General features: G+C 34.1%; 1 protein-coding gene across 1 annotated transcript in view; it reads left to right on the top strand.

Annotated features, from left to right (window-relative positions):
• Positions 1–26618, top strand: part of Cln7 (CLN7/MFS domain-containing 8) — a 108116-nt gene that overhangs the window by 25635 nt on the left and 55863 nt on the right. Inside the window, exons 3-7 of the mRNA XM_089108294.1 lie at positions 7416–7674; positions 14231–14344; positions 18064–18274; positions 21076–21099; positions 24486–24519. Coding sequence (XP_088964420.1) covers positions 7416–7674; positions 14231–14344; positions 18064–18274; positions 21076–21099; positions 24486–24519 — 642 coding nt within the window. The remainder of the gene's footprint in view (positions 1–7415; positions 7675–14230; positions 14345–18063; positions 18275–21075; positions 21100–24485; positions 24520–26618) is intronic.

Genomic DNA, 26618 nt, shown 5'->3' with positions numbered 1-26618 from the left:
TACAGTTTGTTACCACGAACTGTTTGATAGACATACTGTTCACATCGAAAGCTTCACACATACAATTGAGAAATTAACGGTGAACTGAAATAAAACAGAGTACACAACTTTTCTTATTTCTGTCTAAATACCAGGAAACATTTTTAGTAGTTTTTGTTGAGGATTCCTTATCAATGGAAAACTAGAAAATCAAAATTTTTATCCCTGCTTATTGTGTTAATTATGTTGACAACATGTATTTTTCTTGAAAAATATTATTAAAAGTGATGCACGGGCAATAGACTTGCCTGGTGGGGTTTTAACGGTTAGTTGTCGTTAATCGCTGAGAAGACAGCCTGTATTCCTTTACTATATTTTTTAATATTGGATCTCCATTCTTGAGCCTCCAATTGATAAAGGCCGAAGGATAAGCTGCATTGTGTGGGTGAAAGAAGAATTGATGAGCAGATCTCTTTCATATTCAAGAAATATTTTTGCTGCTGATTAATCCTTGGCTCTCCTTTATCTCCAATTGATAAAGGCCGAAGGATAAGCCCGAAGGATTTAATGATAAAAGCCGAAGGATTGACCATCCAATTGATAAAGGCCGAAGGATAAGCTGCATTGCGGGGGTGAAAGAAGAATTGATGAGCAGATCTCTTTCATCTTCAATACATATTTTTGCTGCTGATTAATCCTTGGCTCTCCTTTATCTCCAGCAGCTTGTCTTATTTATTACTGTTTTAAGTCAGATATATGAGTGAAGCCTCTCCTGCTTCATTTTGGGCTCCCTATTCTTGGATTTCCAATCATTTGATTGTCCATTTCTTCTAGATAAACACTTACTTTATTGTACTGTCGTTTTCTCTAAAAACTAGAAATGAGACAGTGCAGGAGTATTTGTTATACTCCTGATAGTAAAATCAATCACGAACCTCAGAAGAGTATCTCTTTGCCAGCCAATTGAAAGCGGGGATGGTGGGGTCCTTAGGGGCTGGGCTTCACAGAGGCTTGACACCTCGTACAAGTATGTTCTTTGTTCATTTTCATTTTAAGCTCTAATTTTAAGTTATTTCATTCTGAAGTTCATTTGAAGCGGTTTTTCATTTAATAAAAAAAAAAAAAAAAAATGAAATCAAGTAAGTGTGCAGCAATCCTACAGAATATGTTGTTGTTTTTTTTTGGCAGGAGTCGATAAAAATTCTCCTTGGGGCTCATCTTTTGTCGTGTTCTTAAAGGTATGAAAATATTGGTGGAAAGGTGTGAGAAAGATGTTTTGCGAAAAACGGTTCCTTTGAGAATAATAGTAAAAAAATCATTTCCAATCCTATTTAGCTTATGCAAGAAACTTTTGGAGTTGAAGCTTATTTATTGTAATTCTTAGACATGGTTGATCAGAGATGGTAATATTTATGAAGATGTTAAGCCTTTTGGAGATATTTTCCCCTTAATAATATGGTTTTGAAAATATTTCAATATTTTTTTTTGTTTCTCTGTCCTTTATAACCTGTATCAAAAATTTTTGGTACTCATCTTGTGTATAGCCAACTTTTCTAAGAAATTTCGTAAGAAAAAAAATTACATTTTACAAACTTTTATTTAAAACTTTTACTTAATCCTTCTGTATTAGATGAATCTTTTGAAAGACAGGTCTATTCTCTTTTATCAGATAAGATAGTAATTAAATTTTCAGTTGATGAGTAAAAGTCAAACAAAGTATTTTTTTCTTCTCCAAATAAGTAGAAAAGCCTCACTGTTATTTTCTTATGATTAAAATTAAATTATATAATTTCATGTATTCAGGAAGGAGAATTCAGAAACAGGAAATTTCAGAAGAGATAAAATAAGATGCGTATATTTGAAGTGAGAACAGAGCAATTTGCACAGAAACACGACGAATAAATAAACGACGTGAAAATGACGAATAAATAAACTCTAGAAGACGAATGATCTTCCATACCCAAACTGTCATGCAAATAATAGAAATAATAATGATATTTATTTGCTACCTAATAAAATTAGGAAAGGGTGTTGACATCAGGCCAGGATTTGCGCATACACCCACTAGGCCCGGGTCTAGGAGCGCGCAGCGCCGAGGAGCGCAAAAAGAAACACTGAGCGATTTTTTTCTTAACAAAAACTGGACACTGATGTGATTTATCGTCAAAGTTCCGGGTGCACTTTGCTGCTGCCTTGCCACAGGAATTATAAAGCCGCTTATAAACTGCCAGATGTCTCCCAAGAAAGACAACTGACAGCTCGGTATCACCTCTCTCTTGCATTACTCTTGGCTCATCACTCATCAGTTGCCTTCTGTTCAGGGCTTCCACTATCCCCGAATTTTTGGGGATTTCCCCATAAATCACTTGGGCCTAGGGGTGCCAATAAAGTTTGGGCCTAGGAGCACCAACGACTTGAATCAGGACCTGGTTGACATGGAACAGGCAACCCCTATATAGAACAGGATCTGGAGATAGTGTCGACATAAAAGAATCAGCACTATCTAGCATTTGGCGACACTTGACATTTTCTTCACTTGAATAGTAAGAATAATTAATATAATTTGTGAATTTGGTAAAAATTAGTGCAGTAATAAGTGGCTGGTCTCATTTCCTGACAGAAAAACAATTACAAAGCTTGGAAAAATGTCAATTGTCACCAAACACGAGAATACTTTGACGTTTTTTCGCCTACACTAGCGGAAATTTCCACTTTTATAAGTAACCAGTACTTTTTGCCTTACATTCTAAGAAATTTTACCATGAAACATTTGGGCAAGATAGATAGCGTTATTGACTGATGATTATAGGTAATAGGATAATGTATATTTGAATCCAGAACAGGGCAATTTGTACGGAGACTGTTGGACGAAAAGGACAAATAAACAAGCTGTAGATAACTAATAAACCTCTACCAAAATAATACCAAACAAAAAGACGCAGTAACATCACAAATTGTATGAGATAAAAAGTGTACTCCGGGCCGTCCTTCTCAAGCAAATGTGAAATTTCGTTTTTATTTAGATAAATGGCGGAAACTTCTACTTGAGATTTGTCGAAATTGCTGAAGTTGATGGTGTATTTTGCACGAGGATCATGCAATTTACAGTGTGTTTTCCCCCTTTTGATAAATTTATCCAATCCTTTATTATTTTACTCTACGTATATGCCGATTTGGACAGTTATTGCGGTGATGTAGTGCCAAGTCTAACTGTCCCTGTGCTATAGAGTTTTGGAATCTACCGTAATCCTGGGTATACCTATACCTTTTCGCAAAATTCGCTATAAACAAGTCATAAGTTTCCTTTGTTATAGACAGGTATATTTTAAGAAACCTATTATCGGCTTCTTCTTTAAAGACAGCATCGAACTTTCTTGGTAAGAAATATTGTTGCTGTCTTTAAAGAAGAAACTGACAATTAAATAGCTGTTTTAAAATGCCTCTGTCTATAATAATGTGAATATACGATTTAAATATTATTTATTTCCGCAAACGGAGTTCACATTTCCAAGTGAATATAACAATCCTCTTTTTTTCTTCTCTAATTAAAACAAATATTTTGTCCTAAAATTTGTGGTGATCATGAAAATAGGATATTACCTTTTTTTTTATTAAATTTATAATTTATTCGAAAAAAAAAAGAAATCGTCCAACGAAATAAGAGAAAGCCAAAACTTATTAGTACATAACAATTGCGAAGATCCCATAATAGGCTAGTAATGCATAATAGATTCTGTGATATAGACGAAACAGAAAAAAAAAGAAATCGTCCCTCGAAATAAGAGAAAGTAAAAACTTATTAATACATAACAATTGCGAAGACCCCGTAATAGGCTAGTAGCTGTGATAGCTTAGCCGGAACTAATAGAACCGGTGTAAAGTTACTAGATCAGCAAACCCATATGAAAATTTTATTTCCTGGAAAACTGAAAAAAGTAATTTAAAAAAAGGTGGAGTCAGGAAAAAGAAAATAGTAAAAAAAACAGAAAATTTTCAGATGTGTCTTTATTGTAGCTAGATAGTGATTCAAACTTTACCGAGCCCAAAGGCTTCTTTTGCTGCGTAGTTGCTTCTATCCTTCGAGTCAAATTTATTTATATTAATTCAAAAAAGAATCAAGGGAATTAAATTGACTAAATTTAAGGTCAAGTTTCAGAATAGTAGCTCTAGAGCAAAAAAGGAGCGTTTCCAGTTTGCTAGTTTAATGCACTTTTGTATGATTAAAGTTGCGTTTACGACAATTCATCCCCAGCCCCCCTGATGGTTCCATGTATAGCCTTAAAATATATACGCAATCAAACCCCCCCCCCCCCCAAAAAAAATCACTAAAATAATGAAACCCTTGCTTTACAGTATGCAGCATATTTATGTTAATCAAATTATCATGCTTCCTTCTATTATTATTCACATTTTTAACTCATTGGAAATAGTGTTTTTTTTGTGCAATACTCAGTTAAATCAATCAGTATAAACCGGATATCTCAATTCTAAACGGCTTAATTGGTTTTACAATGGATGAACCAAAGGTAAGAACGTCACACAAAAGCATAATTTGGGCTATATATGTGGCGTCTTGACTAAGTGGTTGGGGCGCTGGGTTGGGAATTCTTTGTCAGTGGGGCACGGGTTCGGTTCCAGGCGTGGCCGGTTGTTTGGTTTGGGACAGTTGTCAGTGGCGTGACTCTGTAAGCTCAGCCAGAGTCGACCCAGCTCTAAATGGGTACCTGGAGAAATCTGGGAAAGTAAGCAGGAAGGGTATGCGAAAGCACAGTATGGCTGGCCCACAACCCTCCATTACACTTCCTGGCTGAAGTTCACGGTCCTTCAGTCATGCCCTTAGAAACGAAACAAAGATGAGCCCCACCCGTTTACACTACCTCCGGAGGGTCTATCGCCGTCAACTTACTTACTTATATATGTGGCGATCAGAGGGGGGAGAGGTGCATTATCAGAATAACAGATAGCTTATTATATTTAAAAAGAGCATAAAAAAGTAATCTAATGGCACCGTTTTTATTTATGTTAGATTTGTATAGAGCCTAGAGCTGTATATTGCGGGGGGGGGGGAGGGTGGAGGTTCTGGGGATGCATTGTCACAAACGCAACTCTAACCATAAAAATGAGCATACAATTAGCAATCTCATTCAGTGCTTCCATTCCACTAATGTGGGAATAAAGTATTTAAGTGCGAAAAAAAGAGTAGAATTATAGTAGGACACAATCCGAAAGTATGTTATCGTGCTTACTATTTGAACAGGAATGTTAACAAAATTGATTCTTACGCTATATTACCAGTGTTTCCACTTCCATTTTTTTTCAATCCCCAAAGGGCTGGTGGAAAATCCCTAGAAATCCCTATTTTCAATACCAAAATCTCTAAAGTTTCTCCATTTTTTGACTTCTTTCCAAGTTACAAATAAAGCGTTATTAGGCTGATTTTTAATAGCATTTGTTCAAGACGACCTATTTTGCAACTCAAGACCTTTGACTTGTACCAAAACATCTTCTTTTGACGTTTAAAACAATGCTGTGTATTTATCGACTAGTTAAGTTCGGTTTTGATTTATAGATTCCAGGTCCAGATCTCGGATTCTGGACCATATGAATGTATTTTATTTATTTGTTTTTCTTTGCCAATATTTTTTGCAATACCATCGTGTTTATCTGAATTGGTACAAAGGATTGGCATGAATGATATCCGACCGGTCGCTTTTTCGCGCCTTAATTTTTTTTTACTTTTTTTATATTGAGTTGTTTCTTTGAAGCAGAGTCTAGTAGCAAAAATGAATCACTTAAAGCTTGACTTAAGGACAGCGCCTGCATTTTGATCTTTTGAATTATTCAATTTTAACTAGTGTAGACTACTACCTGACTCCCAGTTTTCCAGAAAATACCGAATGTAGACGCACTTTAAACCGTATTCAGAAAAATTCAATGAAAATTACCAAATAATAAGATTTAAGAGAAAACACCAAATACTAAGATTAATATTCAGAGTCATCGTTGTCGTCGCCATCCCCATCGTCATTTCCAATGCCTAAAAAAGCGACGCATTCGGAGGTAGTCGCATCGAATTTCATGGACTTCATTGTTTTCTTTAAACTCTCGGTGAACGTAAGGGGGCCTTTACGCTTCCTCCCATACTTGAAAGAAATCGTCGCGGCCAAAGTTACGTTTTTGAGACCATTCTTTTTTTCATTTTTTACTGTTTTCAGAACGCTGAAAAGTCTCTCCACAACGACATTTGACCAGGGAAGTCCAAAAATAAACCGAATGATATGAAGAACGCTAGTGAACTTTAGCACTACTTGGCGTCTTGAAGGACGCCACCGAGTTTAAAAAATAAATAGGTTTTCTGCCACTGAGCAAACTGTCGTCTGGAATAAGCAGGATTAATGCCTGCCATTCCTTTTTAACCATCCCAAAATCCCACGAGGGGTGCCCGAACTTTGGCAAAAAAGCCGCAACGATATAATATCACCATCCGATGCGACTTTTGGCTCTACAATCTCTAAAAAAGTTGTAAATGTCGCGATTAAATGGAAATCAGGCGACTAGCTGGGACACAGCTTCAATGTAAAATTTCTGGGCAATCTACTTGATCCTCTTGCATTTCACCGTGAACTTTGTAGCTTTTCCTTGTAAGGAAAACAAACGGGCGGTCACTGTTGGTCCCAGGTAAATTTTAGAGGCAGGTGAGAAGAACTTTTCTCTTTTAAGGTTCACAGACTGATCAGGCCCAATTTATTTCGCATAGTCTTTTGAAATTGCGACAAAGGCTCTTCAAAACTTCTAGCACTTCTTTTTTAAGCATGTTAAAATCGTAAATGTGCATAGGTGTTTCTATTTCTAATTGTCTATAACGTCGGTCCTTCCACGTTGGTTACTTTGTTCAAATTTCGCGGGTCTATCCAAGTCCGACAAAAACAAATACGTTTGTCAATCACTTTTGCCGAAATACCGCCGTTGTATCCACAATTTCTATTTCCGTAACAAAATACCATAGGCTCGACAAGGAAAAAGTGGAAAATCCAAATTTAAAGTAGAAATAAAGTACTAAAATAGGTCTAAAAGTATTAGAGGAGAAGCATTCAAAATAAAGTAGTCTACTCTAAAATATAGTAGAAATGGAAGCACTGATCTCACTGTTTTAGCATATCTATTTTTGGAAAGCCACTATTCTGCAAATCTACCCAATTGAATTGTGTAAAATTCAATAACAAAATAAATTATGCGTTTCTGCTGTTGTCTGCATTTATTTTAGCAGCTATATGGCCATAATCCAACTTTCACCGTGCTCAAAGTCTTCTGTGGCTGGGTATTGCTTCTTTCCCTAGGCTTGATTAATTAACCTGATTGAATTAGTTAAATTAATTAAATTTGATGAATGGAAAATTAAAAAATAGATAATGTTTATGCATGTATTTGTTTTTTAGCTTGATGGCAGTGATCCAACTTTCACCGAACCCAAAGTCTTTTTCGGTTGGGTAGTTGCCTCTTTTCCCTTGGGTCAGCTGATTGCATCACCACTGGCTGGATATGTGGGGAAAAGATTTGGCACAATTCGAATTCCCCTTTTCGCAACCCTGTTCTTATTTACCGCTGGAATGGTGTTTTATGCCATGTTAGGTGCTATTCCACCTCCAAGACGCTACTGGATGTTAGGATCTAGATTCGTAACCGGAATGGCGGCAGGTGAGTAACAGACATAAGGTAGTTCTTTGGCAAACTTTACTAGGTTACATCAGTGGCGGCTCTAGGCCTAGGCATGAGGGGGGGGGAAGCTGCCCGGCTCATTTTTCTGACATCTGAAATTAAATTGCTTTATATTTTATATTTTTAAACTTCTTTGGTATAACTTACCCCCCCCCCCAGATTATGAGGGCTAAAAACACTTCTTAGTTGCAGCTACCGTGACAACTATGATTAAGCGTTCATGCAAAAAGAAGACGATGCGTCGACGTGACACGTGAGACGTGTGTAAATGTGAAGCTTCAAAGTTTTTGCAGCCATGGGTAGTTAAATGTTTTTTTTATTTTGTTTTCTAAATGCAAATTAGATACATCTGCCTAAAGTCGAATATTGGTGTTTTCTGGCTTAATCAATAACTTATTGTAGCCTTAATTCAGTGTATTGAAAGTGATTCCTTCTTCTATCTAAAGAAAAGAAGTCTTAAGACCGTCGTAGATAAAGTAGTGTAGCTTGTAGCATGCAACCTGTCACCTTGCTTGTTTACTGCCAGGTTTTATTGCCACTAAGTCCTCACTACCGCTATGTCCATTGCGCTATGTCATCATCAACTTCGTAAAACGTATGATTTTTTTAAATTCGGGTTGCAGCAGTAGCTAGCAACCTAGTAAGAGACGATCATGCACTATACTAAGAAATACAATAGCCATTAACAACTAAAAAAAGAGCCAGATCGAAACACAAAGTATACTATAAGAATTGCCTCGTCCAAAACTCCTATGTAGGAAACTTACAACTCCTTGGCTTGAATAATGAGGAAAATCTATTGGCTTGAAAATCAAGAAAAACAAGATAATCTGCTTGAACTCCGATATTCTGCATCGACGGCATCTTTTTTTCCTTTTCCCACGCAGCTAGCGCGGCACTGGAACATCATGGAGAGCTGTTTAATGGCTCATTTTAAGGGAAACTGAAATATATAAAAACTTTTTGCAATTAACAAAATAGTTTTAAGAAATCAATTTTTTACGAAAAACTGCATTTTTGTTCAACAGTGTAGTAGCAAATAGTAATAGCATCATCTTGGATAGGAAGATCTAAACAGTGTTTTTAAGATTATAAAAAGTATTGGGATTTATTATAACAAAGAGCGAACTAAAACGTATACTAAATGGATTACATAAATTTTATATTAAAGAATGAACTATGGCAAATAGTTATTAAAGTATTTAAATAATTATATTAAAAGACGATCATTAAAAGAACTAAACATTGCATATGTTGGACCTAGTTAGCTGCCTGATTATTTGAGGCTCGTCTCTTAATATTCCAAAGCAGAAATTTTCATACAAAAATTGCGGACGACCCATTTTCAATGTGATTTTACTAATACCGAACTTTAACTAACGAAAATTTTTGGCATTTTTATAGAGATTTTTGATTAGCAGAAAAATTCTACGAAATATTCTGATTGGTTCAAATTAGCACTACCAAAATTTCGGTATTAGTAAAATCGTAGTTTGAATGGGTCTCGAGTAATTCAGACAACTCTGGCTACCTTTATGTACTGCGGGCTTACAGTAACACTAAAGAAAAAATTCGGTAGCCTCTCCAATGTTATAAAAAACAGAAAAGAAATTTTCTTTTCTTTATTTCTCTCTTTGCGATGCATTTCATTCAAAACAATTTAAGTTACTTTAACTTGTTTGTTACTTTTTCCAAGCTCGTAAATGTATTTTGATTTTTTTTATTCGTTGTGCAAGGTACATTCTTTGAAAAACTATTCATAAATTATCAAAAGAATCAATAATAAAAAAAATTTAGCGTTTACGATAAGCTTTGAAACTTTGTACAGTTTTATGCAACTCTGTAAATTATCTTTGGTCTCTTTGTTTCGCAAAATATTTAAGAGAACCTTGAGCGTATCCAGAGTTCTCGTTTTAAAAGGACTCAAAACATTTTGTGACTTGAAGGGGAGGGTTGCAGTTAAGAAGCATGTCTCAATAACAGTAATTTTCTCAAGTTTCCAGCGCAAAGGGGGTGAGTTATCAGTAACACCCTTTTTTCTGCTGAGAAGCTAACAACAGAGACGCTGAAGATAGATATTGACAATCTTCTTTATTTTGGAGTATTTATTGGTAAGGCACATCTTTTTAAGATCTTGCTGACAAAGGAACAAATTCTTAAGAAAAAATTGGTGTTATTTGTGCACTAAAGCATGTATTTTTGCTTAAGGTTATTGGATTTGGATTCAAGGCTATTTCATCTCTATATTGGAATAAGGGCTTGAATAACTTGAGTTAGGGTTGACATTTTATCTTCAGCTGCTAAGCCAATCCTGACCACAGAAAATAGGGTATTTGATACAATTAATCTAGAATGCAATAGGACTAAAGCCGAAGTTTCTCTATGATTAATCATTATTATTTTAAGAAAATATTTTAAATTGAGAACTACAAAATAATACAATTCGTTTATTAGCTAATTTTTTTCCGCTGATTCTTTCACAAGTTTTTGTCCTAAACTTAAGATAATTCGTAATAAAGGTCTAAGAGACTTGTAAAAAATTGCCGATATTTTCAAAACAACCTCCCACGATGACAAATTTTTAATGAAGCCTTGTATTTTTCCTTCCCAAATATGAATATTGGCTTTTTATTTTTGCAGAGATTTATCCAACACATTTATTTTTGAAAATATATCCGCAAGGTAAGCTGGCTTCAAAATAGTCCAGGTGCCAAGACTTAAAAATGTGACATGTCCATGGCAGATCTGGTTTACGCAATCTGACAGCAGTTTCTAGTCATATCGAACCCGCTGATTACGATTATACCCGGGAATGGGCACCTCCGAGGGGTGCCTAACCCTTAAAAATTACCTCAAATATTCATTTGTGCTATGTAGCGAGTTTCACGTGCAGCCGATTACACTTTGGTCCCTTTAGTTGCAGCTCATCATTACTGAGCAAAAATGTAAGCAAATTAGTGATGAAAAACATAAATAAAAAAAAAAAATTCAAAACCCCTTTTTTTGAATTTCAGTCACTATTAGCCCAGGTTACTCCTTACTTACAGTTTTCTACCAGAAAGTGTTTGACTTTTCCAAAATTCAGACGAGTCAAAACTTCGTTAAGTTTTCTTCCCAGTCACAAAATGTCTACCGTAATGGACCCGCATGTTATCTTGTAAGAAAGTCCGATGATTTTTAATTTCTTGTCGCCATGAAAAAGCAAATAGTGTAATGTATATATATATATATATATATATATATATATATATATATATATATATATATATATATATATATATATATATATATATATATATATATATATATATATATATATATATATATATATATATATATATATATATATATATATATATATATATATATATATATATATATATATATATATATATATATATATATATATATATATATATATATATATATATATATATATATATATCAGGGCCGTATCCAGGATTTTTGTTCGGGGGGGGGGGCGGTTTACCCCATTTTTTGCCGTGGAGTTTGTCTAACATCGACGAGCAAAATTACGTTAGCTCTAGACCGTTATTCCGCCCCGTGAGAGCGTGGCCGCGTCCATGTGGCATAATTTGGTATCTTTAAGGGGCATTTTTTTTTTTTTTTTTTTTTTTTAGTAACACAAAAACAAGACAAGTATTTACAAAATGTTAAAAACTACAAGCTATTTTTTTTTTGCACAAAAAGAAGCCAAATAGTAGGCTAGAAGTAGTCTATATATTTTTTAGTTTTTTTTTTAGCTAAAAGTAAGGGCGAATATCTATAAAACGAAATCCAGGCGACGATTGTTCTTCCTTGCAAAAATGTCGATGACCTTGTCAGGGCAGATGTCAACGTCCCTATGGACTGCTAATTGCGTAAGCTGATCAGAGCGCATATTATTAACCCCAATTTGCTATGCAAGGTCAGGGGAACATGGGGTTACCTAATTGCGTAAGCTGTTCAGAGCGCATATTATTAACCCTAATTTACTATGCAAGGTCAGGTGAACATGGGGTTACCTACGGTAACCTAATTGCGTTAGCTGATCAGAACCGTTAACCAACAAAATGCAATAGGATTTAGTGTGGGAGCATATTTTTTTTCTGGTAAGATTTTGTCTTTACAGGTATTTTTTAAACTAATTTTCGACTCGGTCAAAAATTTCTAGGGGGGGTCAAACCGGGTATCCCCCCTGGATACGGCCTTGATATATATATATATATATATATATATATATATATATATATATATATATATATATATATATATATATATATATATATATATATATATATATATATATATATATATATATATATATAGACTTAAAGACTTAATTTCAGGACCTTTCAACTACGTCAAACAAAATAGCTTCCTCGAAATTTTGACTGGAAGTGTTTTGGGAAATGATGGGGGGATTGCCCTCTGCTCACTTTCGACTATGAGGGCATTTGCTCTTTCAATTTTCATTCAAATGAGCCCTTTTTGAAGTTTCTATGACAACAAATGCGCATCTTAAAATTTCTGTCAGATGCATTTCGGGGAAATACGAAGTTTGTGTGAGGGAGGGGGGCTATCTGCTCTCCGATCATTTTGACTCTTAAAAAGGGCAGTAGAATTTCCGATTGCCAATACTGCGAGCCCCCTCCGAAGTTTATACCGCCATCCTTTCCATTGAAACCTTATATGTCCCTCGGGCATAACTTACAACCCTTACCATGAGGGCTCTGGTGGGGTGTCATCTTCAAATACACAATTGTTGGACTTTTCTACTACGCTGAACAATATGGCTATCTGGAAATTTTTAGTTTATATTTTTGGGGAAATGATGGGCTGGGGGGGGGTAGCTGCTTCCAATCACTTTGACTATTAAAAAGGGCACTAGAACTTAAGATTACCAATCCAATAAGCTCCCTCCGAAGCTTATATATATATATATATATATATATATATATATATATATATATATATATATATATATATATATATATATATATATATATATATATATATATATATATATATGTGTGTGTGTGTGTATACAGGGTATGATCCATACAGGGTTGCCACTTTAAATCCACAAAAAATCAATCGATTTTTGAACAAAATCACTTAATTAGTAAGAAAATCATTAAGATTATAATTAACGGCTTTAACAGACATCGCGCCTTAGAATATTCAAATGGCGGGTTTTAGCACCTTTTAGGCTTTTAACCTTGTTTTATCAATTTTATTAACTTGTTTCTTTCTTATATTCAACATAGGGCCCCAATAGTGAGGTCTTACAACTATCCTTTCAGATTTTAAAAAATATCTTTATTTTGGTGTGTTTTTTATTTTATGCAAATAATTTTCGATTATTTTCGAAGAGAATCCCATCTACATTTTGAAAAATGTCTTTTATGTACCCTTGTAAAAATAATAAAAACTCCTCACCCCACTGCCTGTAATTTATTGAACTGGTGCCCTTGGCTTATCTCCCCGATCTGTAAATGTTGGCTTGGCTATCGATGATTTCCATTGTCCATTCCGCTTGTCCATTTGAAACCATGTTTTTTCTATGCATTTAGAAACCATTTTCTTTTTGTCTAGTTGAACTAGTTCAATAACTGGAGCAACAGCTAGGATTTTGAAAACTACCTGCAAAAGTGATAAGAAAAAAAAATTAAATCTTTACCTTTGAGCCTCAGTTTTATCACATAAATTAACAAAAGAATTATAAAAAAATATTAAAGTTGCTTTCAAACCCAAAATAACTATAAGATCCTTAGTAAACAGGCAAAGATGTAATTAGAAAAACAAACATACAAAGTGGTGTAAATAGAATACTTTATTGTTGTGGAAAATACTATGTGGGAAAAAGGCAGCAAAATTTAGAAAATAAACTCTAATAGCCCGAAATTGTGATATATTCTTCTTTAAAATGCAATTACAAAAATAATCAGAAACTCCTGATTCAGGGGTTGTGGAACGTCTGTTTGATCTTCCGTACAGTAATATTATGTTTGATGATGCAAATTTAATTAATAATTGTGTCGGGCTATTACTAAGTCTTTCTGAAATTGTAAAAATGAGAAATTATTATTAAATTGTAAAAAAGGGAACTTTAAGTTTCGATGTCGCTATTCAATTTCATTTGATTTTATTTATTTAATCAGGATCAGCACACCACGAGGGAAAAGGCCTTGCGGTAGAAAGGTTTGAACTGCATTCCCTAGGGTTACTGCGCTTCAGAGTTAATAGGCTTCACCATATACTCATTCAATCTATGGAACAGAGAACGTCCTTACTGGGCTCTGTGGACATGGGAACTGTACTTTTACCTGTCACTAGTAATTAACTATATTGGCTATTTGTAGTATTTTTCAAGGTCAGAAAAACTGAAGGAATCAGTTATTGCTTTGAAACTGGTTTTAAGGAGTGAATTATTGCGTTTCTTGCTCTCTTGTAGCGTTTAGAAAGAGGGATATGATCTGGGGATTGACCATGCTTAGTTTAATTGGTCTTCAAATTAACTATTTTTTTTCAGCTACTGTTGCTCTCTCTCTAAGCTACGCAAGTCAAGCGACAACTGAAGCTGAACGAACAACTGGGATTTCTATTGTGAACTTTTCTCAAACAATTGGTTTTATGATTGGCCCAGGTAAGTCCCATTTTTGGGTTTTTATATGTTTTCCTCATTGGTCTAGATTGTTCTTCTCTTTAGTTTTAACCTATTCCGCGCCAGAAACACCAAGGAGTCAAACATCTTTTAATCTTAGTCAAATACACATATTTGCTTTCAACTCCTGTTGAATTCCTAGATAAATTGCTGTCTTCTCGAGTTAATTTCTAAACCATGTTTAAATTACTTTCTGCCTAAAATTACTTTCTAAATTGCTTTTTGTCATAAGGAACAGTAACAAGTACCAAGTACAGTGAAAATTTAATCTGATTGTTTTAATTGGTTAAGTGGAAACTTGCGCAATAAGCAAAAGTTCGAATCGGGATAAAACCTTTTATTAGAAAGTGAAAAAAAAACAGTCAGAAAAAATACTGGATATTTCGACCACATGTGCAGTGATCGTCATTATCAGAAATACTGATGACAACTGATTTTGTCAATTTTTTTGCAAAAAATCAGTTTTTTGTCAAGAGAGACAAAAATGAATTATTTTATGGAATGGGAGTAAAACATTCAAATTGTTCGAAGATAATAATAGCATGTAATATTGTATGCCACATTATTCAATAAAATCTTTCTTTGTATTACTTTGTTATGTTTCCTTTTTTTCGGGCACTTTTATTTTTAATTTTTCAAGACGATGGAACAGGCAAGTTAAGGACACGTGAATTGGATTTTTAAAAGCTAGAGACGCATCAACAAGATTTTTCAACAATTGGATACACATGAATGGTACTTTCTCCAAAGTCAGAAACATGCAAACTGGATATTTTTTTAGAGCTATATACATATGAATTGAGATTTTCAAAAGTCAGAGGCAGGTGAATGGGAATTTTTTTTAAACGTTGCTACGAATGCCCTATGACTGAACTGATACCCGCCCTAAACACCTTTAACTGGTTCATATGAAATAAAACAAAATTAAAAAGAAATAACGTAAAAAAATTAAAAAATAAATAGAAAAATTAAAAAAATGAAATCTTGCAAGTTATTAAAAAAATCTTGCATGATGTTATCTAAATCTTGCCTGATGTTAACAAAATATTTGTTGATACTATCAACAAAATCTGATATGGTGCTATCAAAATCATGTTCGCTAATAACAAAAATCAACATAGTGCTATAAAAATCATGTCTGCTATTATGAAGAGTGTCAAAGTTTTTTCAAACCTTATCAAAACTCGTCTAATGTTATCGAACATCGTTATTGTAATAAAGATGTAAAGTTTTGCATGATATTACCCAGTCTTGCAATATATTACAAAATATTGTCTTGCATTATCAAAGTACTATGAGAATCCTCTCTGGCATTACCTAAACCTTCCACGTTATTATACAAATATAGAATGATGATATCAAAATCGCGTCTGGTATTATCCAAATATTGCCAAGTATTATAAAAATCTTGTGTGATATTATCAAACATCTTGCACTACATTATTAAAACCCCTCCTGTTGTAATGAGAATCCTGGTTAGGTTTTACAAACCTAACCTAACTTAACCAAACTTAAAAGTGCTTAATCACGTTTGATAGTACACGTTTTGATAATATTAGAATATATGTTGTTAATATCAGGTAAGATTTTGATAATACCATGCAAGATTTTGTTAATAATTTGCAAGATTCTGATAATGATTGTTGTTATTGTGTTTAGATTGTTGTTATTTTTCAATAGACACATCACCATAACAAACAATGTATAAATAAATTGTTCATAAGCATGACAGTGTAAAACCTGATAGTAAAGATTATCAGAGCAGAATTTATTTAGAGTAGATTTTGATAATATAGCGCAAGATGTTTGAAAGTATGCGACAAAGTAGTAAAAAAGCTAGCGAAGTAAATTTAGCGAATATCTTTATTTAAGTTTTTATAAGTAGATTTCACTGGGTAACGCCAGATGGCTTTGGATTGATTTTTTTTCAATCAGAAACGAATTTCAGCTTTCTCCCTCGTCAGATTCTCATGCTCTAGTGCTTATAAAAATGCTTCTTTATAATTTTTACTTATTTGAAGTGCTTTTACTGCTTTTTAATTTCACCCCAGATTCACCCCTCGTGAACCGTTTGGTTTGGGGTGAATCATTTTGATTTTTGTGTTTAGATTATTGTTGTTTTTAAATAGACATATTACCATAGCAAACAATGTATAAATAAATTGTTTATGAGCATGATAGTTTAAAAACTGATAGTAAAGATTATCAGAGCAGAATTTTTTTTATTTGTTACGGTTTCCAAACAACAGCTCCTTATACGAAGGAGCTCCTTAAATGTAATTTGTTCTAACTCATGGGTGCTGGGATTAGTTAGCTGCTATCCCAACTTTAAATAGCTTTGAATCCCGAAACTAATAAATGCAACCTTGATCCTATATCCCAAAGAGCAGTGACCTTTGCTTGGAAAATCCAATTCTAGCTAGAACCACAAAGTCATTTTATAGATCATATAGACTTGATATTTACAAATAATCTGAAATCTAAGAATTTCCACGCAATTATAAGTATTAGAAACATTTGAATATTAAGCTATTAGAAAAATTTGCCAACAAAACGGCAGGCTAATCATTAAAGATACCAAAAAGAAGGAGGGCAACTAGCCCCCCCCCCGCCCCGGTGTTTTTTCCCCTAAAGTCGTCCAATCAAAATTTTGGGACAAGTATTTTGTTCAAAATTGTTGAAAAATACAATAACAGTCCCTCTGGGGATGACATGACTCCCCTCCAACTTCTTGGGTAAGGACTTCAAGTTAGGGAATTTATTTACGCATAGTATTTGTTATTGGGATGTATTCAAACAGTATTTACATAGTATTTGTTATCGGGATGTATTTGTTTTAGACACGTCCTATTGAAAGAAAACAAGTAATTGTACTGAAGTTTATTTTCAAATTATAATTTTTTTATTTAAGAAAACAGAAAGTGGAATAATTGATCAGAAAGTGGAATAAAAAAATAATTAACAGAAAGTGGAATAAATAATTTTTCTTTCATAGAGCTCTTTTTCATTAAGCAGTCTCTGAAGTATTTTTTTATCCATTTCAGTTTAATACAAATTCATTCCAGCAAATAATAGGCCCTTTAACTTTTAAATACCAAAATATCGCAAGAAAACGTGTCTTCAAATCGTCATTTGTGAATGAATTAAGAAGGATATCCATGAATATACCACTCTTTCTAGGTTTCAACCACTTCAAATATTTCTGCTACCTTAGCATGAAAACTAAAAATCAATACAGTTATTCATCTTTTTATTGCTAGTTTTTTCATTTGTAGTGTAAATTTTACGTCAAAAATCTTTTTATAATTTTTTGGTAACTCGTATTAATTTGTTAATGAATTAAGAAGGATATCCGTAGATTTTCAACTTTTAGTTTTCTTTTTTTCATTCCGATATTCAAACGACTTCAGAGGACTTCCCGTGAATGGTGTCACTTGGGGAGAGGGGGCTGGGGGGACATACGCCTCCCATAGATTCTCCCCCCAAGATTTTCAAAAAATTCTCTGTTGGGGTATCATCATTGACAAATGACTTTTTTCGTGCTTAAATTTAAACTTTTTTGAAAACAACAAATTTTCCCTCCCCTATATCTACACAAACACATTTTTACCTCCTCTAAATTTGTTTTTTGATGAACTGATACTACTGCTTCTCTTTGAAAGTTGTCATAGCTTAGCTAAATGATATACCCTTTATTATAGTAATACAATCTGCACTGACAGGCATAGGATGTGAAGGGATTAGTATGGGAATTGGTGATCTAAGCTTCAACATGTACACAGCGGCAGCGTGGATTGCTGCATGTCTTGGTATCCTCAATATGATTGTTCTCCTACCTGGAATCTTTACTGAATATAATATTGCTGAAAAGGAAAGAGCAATGATGTCAAAGAAAGCTAAAGATGAAAGTAAGTACTCTGTGTGAATTTTGGATTTTCAAAGACATTTAAGATTTTCTCTTTTTTCTTTGGGCTAGCCAAGGGGAGCATTAAAGCGGGTTTTCTATAAATATAGCCCGAGTTGGATTTGATTCCAAAATCGAGTAGTTCGCTCAAAACGGAATGCGAGAAGGTTTGTACTGCAAAGTTGTTTGTATCCCTGCAATCAATTTTCTAGTTTATTAAAAGGACTAACAAGGGAAGATTAAAGGGGTTTTTCTTAAGTATGTCCAGACTTACATTCGATTCAGAACCAAATAATTTCTTTGAATTTAAATCCAAATTTGCATTTTTACCTACGTCGACGAAGTTTGTGCTTCTCTGAAATTGACACTTTTTCAAAAATAAGGATAAAAACTAGCTCTTTTAGTTTTTTTCCTACCTCATATGTAGCGCCAGTCTTTTTCATCTTTTCTTATTTTTATGTCTTATAAGATATAAACGGACAAGGATTGCCCATGTCTTGGTTATCATTATTAATACCATAGATTTATTTATCAATAACCTAAATAAAAACCTGTAAAAGTATAAGAAGCCAAAAAAACTAAAAGATCAAAGTGAAATTAAAGAAAAATTGGGCATATTTCACATATTGTATAGACCATTTTAACCAGATGGATGCACATGGCATCTTTTTATTTAGCTCGACATTCCCTAGAATGTTCAACTAAATATCAATAGCCGATCCTGATTTTTGTATCTACAGTACCTCCTTTTGACAACTGAAATACACATTGTTGTATATTAACTAAATTCAATATCTTCCTCAACATTTCCCCAAAAGATTCACCTTAATACCTTTCTTTATTCCTGAGATATTGCGAACAAGCCGTTTTGACAAGCTGAATGCATATTGTAGATTTTAATTTTGTTTAACATCCATCCCAGAGGCATAGTAATTAGACCTTTTGACTAATTTAAACAAAGTGGCTATTTTATAATATTGACTAGTATTAAGATGGTATAAAAAGGACAAGGGGTCCTTTGCCCTTGAAGCACTATTCAACATACCCTGATAGTTTCAGATTAATACCCACAGCCGTTTCTGAGATATTGCTAATGCCCCCTTTTGACAAGAAGTGTGCAGAAAGAATATTTTGATTCTGTTCTTCATTCCCCTCAACATTCCCGGAAAATAATCAAAAGTAGATGTAATATCAGTTGCAAGCAATCGCAGTCACAGTTGCAAGTTGTTGCTATCGGAAGTATTCACTGTCGCAGGTGCAGCCAGTCGTATTTGCAGGTGCAGTAGTAGTAGTAGTCTTGGCCCTGAAAGTTTCAAGTTAATACTCTTACGAGCTCTTAAGATATTACAGATACACCTTTTTGATAACTTTGATGCAGATAGTTTCTTTTGATTTAGCTCAATATACCCCTCTACGTTCCCCGAAGTTTCACCTCAATATCCTTAGCCTTTACGGACAAACCGAGAATCAAATATTTCCCCTTTCCCAAAGGTAAATCCAGCATGTAAAAAAAAGGACAAATTACATTGTTTATATTTCTTGCTCTGGGGGCTGTGGGGGCATTGCATCCCAGGAGGCATAACTATTAGACATTGTGGCTATTTTCAATAAAAATAGCCGTTTCAGATTTCTATCAGTGTCAAGGGGAGGGGCATCTAAAAAGATAAGAGGGGGAGGCTGGTTGCCATCCGTTCCTTTTTCAACATCCTTCTTAACATGGCTTTGAAGTTTCAACTTAATACCCTCAGCCGTTCCATAGGTATTGCTGTTGTGCTCTTTTGACAACCCTCCTGTATATGATGTGCTTTGACTTTGCTTCACATCCCCATCTACACTTTCTAAAAGTTTTTCCTTAGTGGCCACTGTCTTTTTGGAGGCTCAGGATCAAACTTGCCCCCTTTTCCCAATAACCAACCTTATATATAAACAATGGACAATTTACATAGCTTACAACACTTGCATCAGGGGCTGGGGAGGGGTTATGTCATAACTCCCCAGGGGAGGCATTATTAGTTGACTTTTGACTATTTTGAACAATATGGCTATTCCAAAATCTTAATCCGATATCATTGGGGGGGGGGGTACCTAAAAATTGAGCGGAGACTGACTAGTCCCCCCGCCCCCGACTACTTTTTATCATCCCCTTGCCATGTCCTGAAAGTTTAAACTTAATACCTTCAGACTTTCTTGAGATATTTTAGATGCACCTCTTTGATAAATTGAATATACATAGTATCTTTTGATATAGTTTAACATGTCCCTCAACATTCTTCGAAGTTTCCCCTTAATGGCCTTAACCTTTTCAAACACACCCAGGATCAAACATCAACCATTTTCCTAATGATAAATCCTGCATATAAAAACGGCGAATTGCATAATTTACAATCCTTTCCCTGAAGGCTCTCGGGGGGAGGGATTGCATCTTCGGAGGCATAGCTACTAGACCTTTTGAATGTCTTGAACAAAATTGCTTTTTCAAAATTTTGATCGGTGATGAGGGTAGCGGGCATCGAAAAGGGCAAGGGAGGCTGGTTGCCCTCCTATCACTCTTCAACATCCCCCTCAATATTCTCTGAAAGTTTCAACTTATTACCCTCAGCCGTTCCTTAGATATTGTTGATAAGCTCTTTCAACAGCCAGCATATATACAGTGTGTTTTAATTGTTTTCCACAACCCTCTCGAAATCTGTGTGGTGCTGTACCATCCCCATAGGCATAGCTATTTGACCTTTAAACTATTTTGAACAAAAAGGCCATTTCAAAGTTTTGATCGATATTTTTTAGTAAGAGCAGGTAAAAAGGGCGTGAGAGGGAGACTGACAGGTCTCCAACCGCTTTTTAACATTCACTCAGCATGCCCTGAAAGTTCTAACTTAAACTGGAGGTATATGTGGCCTTTTGATTTTGTTTGACTTGTCCCTCAACATTCTCCAAAGTTCCACCTTAATACCTTTAGCCTTTTCGGATGCACCCAGAATCAAACCTCTTTCCTTATTCCTCTTTCCTCTTTCCTAATGATAAATCCTGTATGTAAACAGTGGGAAAATTGCATAATTTACAATCCTCAACCCGGGGCTGTGGGGGCTTAGATGTTGCTGATATTCCCTTTTGACAACCGTAGTATGCATATAGTGTGTTTAGATTGTGTTCGGCATCTCTCACAACATTTCCTTAAAGTTTTACTTTAATACCCTAAGTCCTTTAAAAAGACCCCGGTTCAAACATGCATAAAAAAAAGTCCGGACACTTAAACCGGAAATACATAAAAAAAATCCGATTTGTATGACGATTCCGGATACATATAATTCATTAAATTTAAAGTTACCTTTCAAAATTTATTAGCAAAATAAAAGGGTTAAAATCTGACATATAGAGGAACTAATTACCACTTGCTTTAAGTTTATAGACGCAAAAATCGTGAAATTTTGCATTTTTTTCGAAAAATTTGGTCCTGGATGCATGTTCAATGTGTTGCAGGAGCAGTGATTTTTTTTTACTTAAATTATTGATAAGTCTGAAGAGAACTAGCAAAGCTAGTAGACTAAAAACTAGCAAAAATTGATTCGAACAAAAAAATCTGACGGAAAAAAGAGCCAAGTTTAAAATTAAAAAAAACAAAATTATTGATTCATAATATTTGCAAAGTATGTCTGTAAGACTACCTCAGATTATCGGCTTTTTATATATCCCTGTAAATGCAGAATTTTGAAAAACGAGCACTATACTGAAAACACAAAAACCGCAAAAAAGGACAGGATTTTGATTTACAAGTGGAAAAGCCCTCTCGTGGCCTGCAGAAATTAAAAGTTTAATTTGTAAGACTATCAACAAGTTCTTACTAGCCATGATATCAGTAGAAAGGGGGGGGTGCTACTCCGAACAGCACCACGTGGTTTATGGTTTTCTCACTGAGAATGAAAAAACAGGAATTTTCTCACTTGGAAAAACAGGAATATTTTCACTTTGATGGTTGTTTTTATGGTCTTTGTCAGTGAGAATGAAAAAACAGGAACTTTCTCAAATTTATGTCTGTTATTATGGATTTTGTCAGTGAGAATGAAATAAAAGGAACTTTCTCACATTTACGGATGTCAACAGCAATTTATGATTCTGTCAACATTTCTCCAGAACTAGATCCAAGTCATTAATGTCTTTGCCTCAGAAACAACTCTTTTGGTTGAAATCCAAAAGATATTAATAACCAAACGCCATGGAAACAATTCTCAAAGAAACATCTTAGCGATGAATTGTTTTAGCGCGGGAATCAGGTTTCCAAATAATTGAAATGCGCCAGCACAGAGATGCCAAACAAAAGGAACATGCTGAAATTCCGTTTAGGGATAATTTTGGCGAAACCGTTTTAGCTATTTTATGGAATTATTTCGACGAAACAGTTAGAGACATTATAAAATATGATTTTTGAAGAGATTTTAGAAGAGAATTTAATGGTGAAACTCTGTGGTCGTTATAATACACAAGTTCCATTTGAACAGTGTTGTGAGGTCCTCTACCCCAACCCCAAAGGTCCACCGGTCCTCAAAGGTCCCCCAAGCTCCCAAAGGCCCCCCCCCAAGACCCCCAAAGGACCCCCCGGGCCCAAAAGGCCCCCTCCCTCCCCTTGGCCCCCTCCCTCTCCCTCCCTCTCCTCCCCCTCCTCACCTTCCCCTCCCCCACCCCTCTCCCTCCCTCTCCTCCCCCCTCCTCACCTTCCCCTCCCCCACCCCTCCTCCCCCTCCCCTCCCCTTCCCTCCCCCATTTTTTAATATTTTATGATAGTGACTAAGTTTTAGTTAAGAGTTTTGAGTTTTAGGTCCCCCTCCCTCTCCCTCCCTCTCCTCCCCCTCCTCACATTCCCCTCCCCACCCCTCTCCCTCCCTCTCCCCCCCTCCTCACCTTCCCCTCCCCACCCCTCCTCCCCCTCCCCTCCTCCCCCTCCCCTCCTCACCTTCCCCTCCCCCACCCCTCTTCCCCCTCCCCTCCCCTTCCCTCCCCCATTTTTTAATATTTTATGATAGTGACTAAGTTTTAGTTAAGAGTTTTGAGTTTTAGGTCCCCCCTCCCTCTCCCTCCCTCTCCTCCCCCCTCCTCACATTCCCCTCCCCACCCCCTCTCCCTCCCTCTCCTCCCCCCTCCTCACCTTCCCCTCCCCACCTCTCCTCCCCCTCCCCTCCTCCCCCTCCCCTCCTCCCCCTCCCATCCCCTTCCCTCCCCCATTTTTTAATATTTTATGATAGTGACTAAGTTTTAGTTAAGAGTTTTGAGTTTTAGCTTAGAGTCTTAGCTTAGAGTTTTTTGTTAGAGTTCTAGTTTAGTTTAATTTTAGTTAAGAGTTTGATGTTTTACCTTTGAGTTTCAGTTAGAGTTCTAGTTTAGTTTAATTTTAGTTAAGAGTTTGGTGTTTTACCTCAGAGTATTAGCTAGGAGTTCTATTTTAGTTTAGTTTTACTTAAGAGTTTAGAGTTTTAAATTAGAGTCTCAGCTTAGAGTTTTTGTTAGAGTTCTAGTTTATTTTAGTTTTAGTTAAGAGTTTAGAGTTTTTAGAATATAGTCTTATCTTAGAGTTTATGTTGAAGTTCTAGTATAGTTTAGTTTTAGTTTAGAGTTTTAGCTTAGAGTCTTAGCTTAGAATTTTTGTTAGAGTTGAAGTTTAGTTTAGTTTTAGTTAAGAGTTTAGAGTTTTTTTGTTTGAGTTCTAGTTTATTTTAATTTTAGTTAAGAGTTTTATTTTTTAACTTTTAGTTTCAGTTATAGTTCTAGTTTCGTATATTTTTATTTAATAGTATATAGTTTAACATATATTATTAGCTTAGACTTTTACTTAGAGTTATAATTTATTTTAGTTTTAGTTAAATTTCAGAATTTTGAGTTTTAGCTTAGAGTCAGAGCTTAGAGTTTTAATTAAAGTTATAGTTTGGTTAAGTTTTAGTTTATAGTTTAGAGTTTTTAGCTTAGAGTGTTTGTTGAAGTTATAGTTTAGTTTAGCTTTATTTAAGAGTTTACAGTTTTACCATAGAGTCTTATCTTAGAGTTTTTTGCTAGAGTTATAGTTTATTTTAATTTTAGTTAAGAGTTTGATGTTTTACCTTTGAGTTTCAGTTAGAGTTCTAGTTTAGTTTAGTTTTAGTTAAGAGTTTGGTGTTTTACCTTAGAGTCTTAGCTTAGAGTTCTAGTTTAGTTTTACTTAAGAGTTTAGAGTTTTAGCTTAGAGTCTCAGCTTAGAGTTTTTGTTAGAGTTCTAGTTTATTTAGTTTTAGTTAAGAGTTTAGTGTTTTTAGCTTAGAGTCTTAGCTTAGAGTTTATGTTGAAGTTCTAGTATAGTTTAGTTTTAGTTTAGAGTTTTAGCTTAGAGTCTTAGCTAAGAGTTTTTGTTAGAGTTGAAGTTTAGTTTAGCTTTAGTTAAGAGTTTAGAGTTTTTTTTTTGTTATTTTTCTAGTGTATTTTAATTTTATCTAATATTTTGATTTTTTACCTTTTATTTTAAGTTAGAATTCTAGTTTATTTTAGTTTTAGTTAAGAGTTTAGAGTTTACCATAGATTCTTAGCTTAGAGTTTTAGTTAGAGTTCTAGTTTAGTTTAGTTTTAGTTACAGTTAAGAATTTTGAGTTTTATCTTGGAGTCATAGCTTAGAGTTTTACTTAAAGTTATAGTTTGGTTAATTTTTAGTTAAGAGTTCAGAGTTTTTAGCTTAGAGTTATTGTTGAAGTTCTAGTTTAGTTTAGTTTTAGTTAATAGTTTAGAGTTTTAGCTTAGAGTCTTAGCTTAGAGTTTATGTTAGAGTTATAGTTGAGTTTAATTTTAGTTAATAGTTTAGAGTTTTTTTTGTTAGAGTTCTAGTTTAGTTTAATTTTAGTTAAGAGTTTGATTTTTTACCTTTGAGTTTCAGTTAGAGTTCTAGTTTAGTATAGTTTTAGTTAAGAGTTTAGAGTTTAACATAGAGTCTTAGCTCAGAGTTTTAGTTAGAGTTCTAGTTTAGTTTAGTTTTAGTTAAGAGTTTAGAGTTTTACCTTAGAGTCTTAGCTTAGAGTTTTAGTTAGATTTGAAGTTTAGTTTAGTTACAGTTAAGAGTTTTAGAGTTTTAGCTTAGAGTTCTTAGCTTAGAGTTTTACTTAAAGTTTTAGTTTGACTAAGTTTTAGTTAAGAGTTTCAGTTTTAGCTTGAGTCTTAGCTTAGAGTTTTGTTAGAGTTCTAGTTTAGTTTAATTTTAGTTAAGAGTTTGATGTTTTACCTTGAGTTTCAGTTAGAGTTCTAGTTTAGTTTAGTTTTAGTTAAGAGTTTGGAGTTTTACTTAAGTCTTAGCTTAGAGTTCTGTTAGTTTAGCTTAGAGTTTGAGTTAGCTTAGAGTCTTAGCTTAGATTTTGTTAGAGTTTATGTTGAGTTACTAGTATAGTTTAGTTGAGTTTAGAGTTTTAGCTTAGAGTCTTAGCTTAGAGTTTTTGTTATAGTTGAAGTTTAGTTTAGTTTTATTTTGTTAGAGTTCTAGTTTAGTTTAATTTTAGTTAAGAGTTTGATTTTTACCTTTGAGTTTCAGTTAGAGTTCTAGTTTAGTTTAGTTTTAGTTAAGAGTTTACCATAGAGTCTTAGCTTAGAGTTTTAGTTAGAGTTCTAGTTTAGTTTAGTTTTAGTTACAGCTCATAATTTGGAGTTTTATCTTAGAGTAATAGCTTAGAGTTTTACTTAAAGTTATAGTTTGGTTAAGTTTTAGTTATGAGTTTAGAGTTTTTAGCTTAGAGTTTTTGTTGAACTTGTAGTTTAGTTTAGTTTTATTTAATAGTTTAGTGTTATAGCTTAGAGTCTTAGCTTAGAGATTTTGTTAGAGTCGAAGTTTAGTTTATTTTTATTTAAGAATTTGATGTTCTACCTTTGAGTTTCAGTTACAGTTCTAGTTTTGTTTACTTTTAGTTTAGAGTTTACAATTTTTTACCTTAGAGTCTTAGTTTAGAGTTCTAGTTAGAGTTCTATTTTATTATAGTTTTAGTTAAGAGTTTATATTTTTTTAGATTAAAGTATTAGATTAGAGTTTTTTATAGAGGTATATTTTATTTTAGTTTTATTTAAGATTTTATCGTTTTTATCTTAGAGTCTTATATTAGAGTTTTTGTTGAAGTTCTAGTTTATTTTATTTTTAGTTTTAGTTAATAGTTTATACCTTTATCTTCTATTCTTAGAATAGAGTTTCTTTTAGATTTGAGGTTTAGATTATTAATATTTCGGACTTTAGAGTTTTAGATTATAGACTTAGATTAGAGTTTTATTTAAGTTTATTTTTAATTAAGAGTATAGAATTTTAGATTGGAGTCTCATATTTGAGTTTTTGTTAGAGTTCTAGTTTAGTTTGGTTTAGTTAAGAGTTTA

Source organism: Artemia sp. Qi Xiang Cuo, chromosome 2 (assembly GCF_049724085.1).
Source record: "Artemia sp. Qi Xiang Cuo chromosome 2, ASM4972408v1, whole genome shotgun sequence".
Taxonomy (NCBI): Eukaryota; Metazoa; Arthropoda; class Branchiopoda; order Anostraca; family Artemiidae; genus Artemia; species Artemia sp. Qi Xiang Cuo.
The sequence above is the reverse complement of the archived record's forward strand: the minus strand, read 5'-3'. Positions and strand labels throughout refer to the sequence as shown.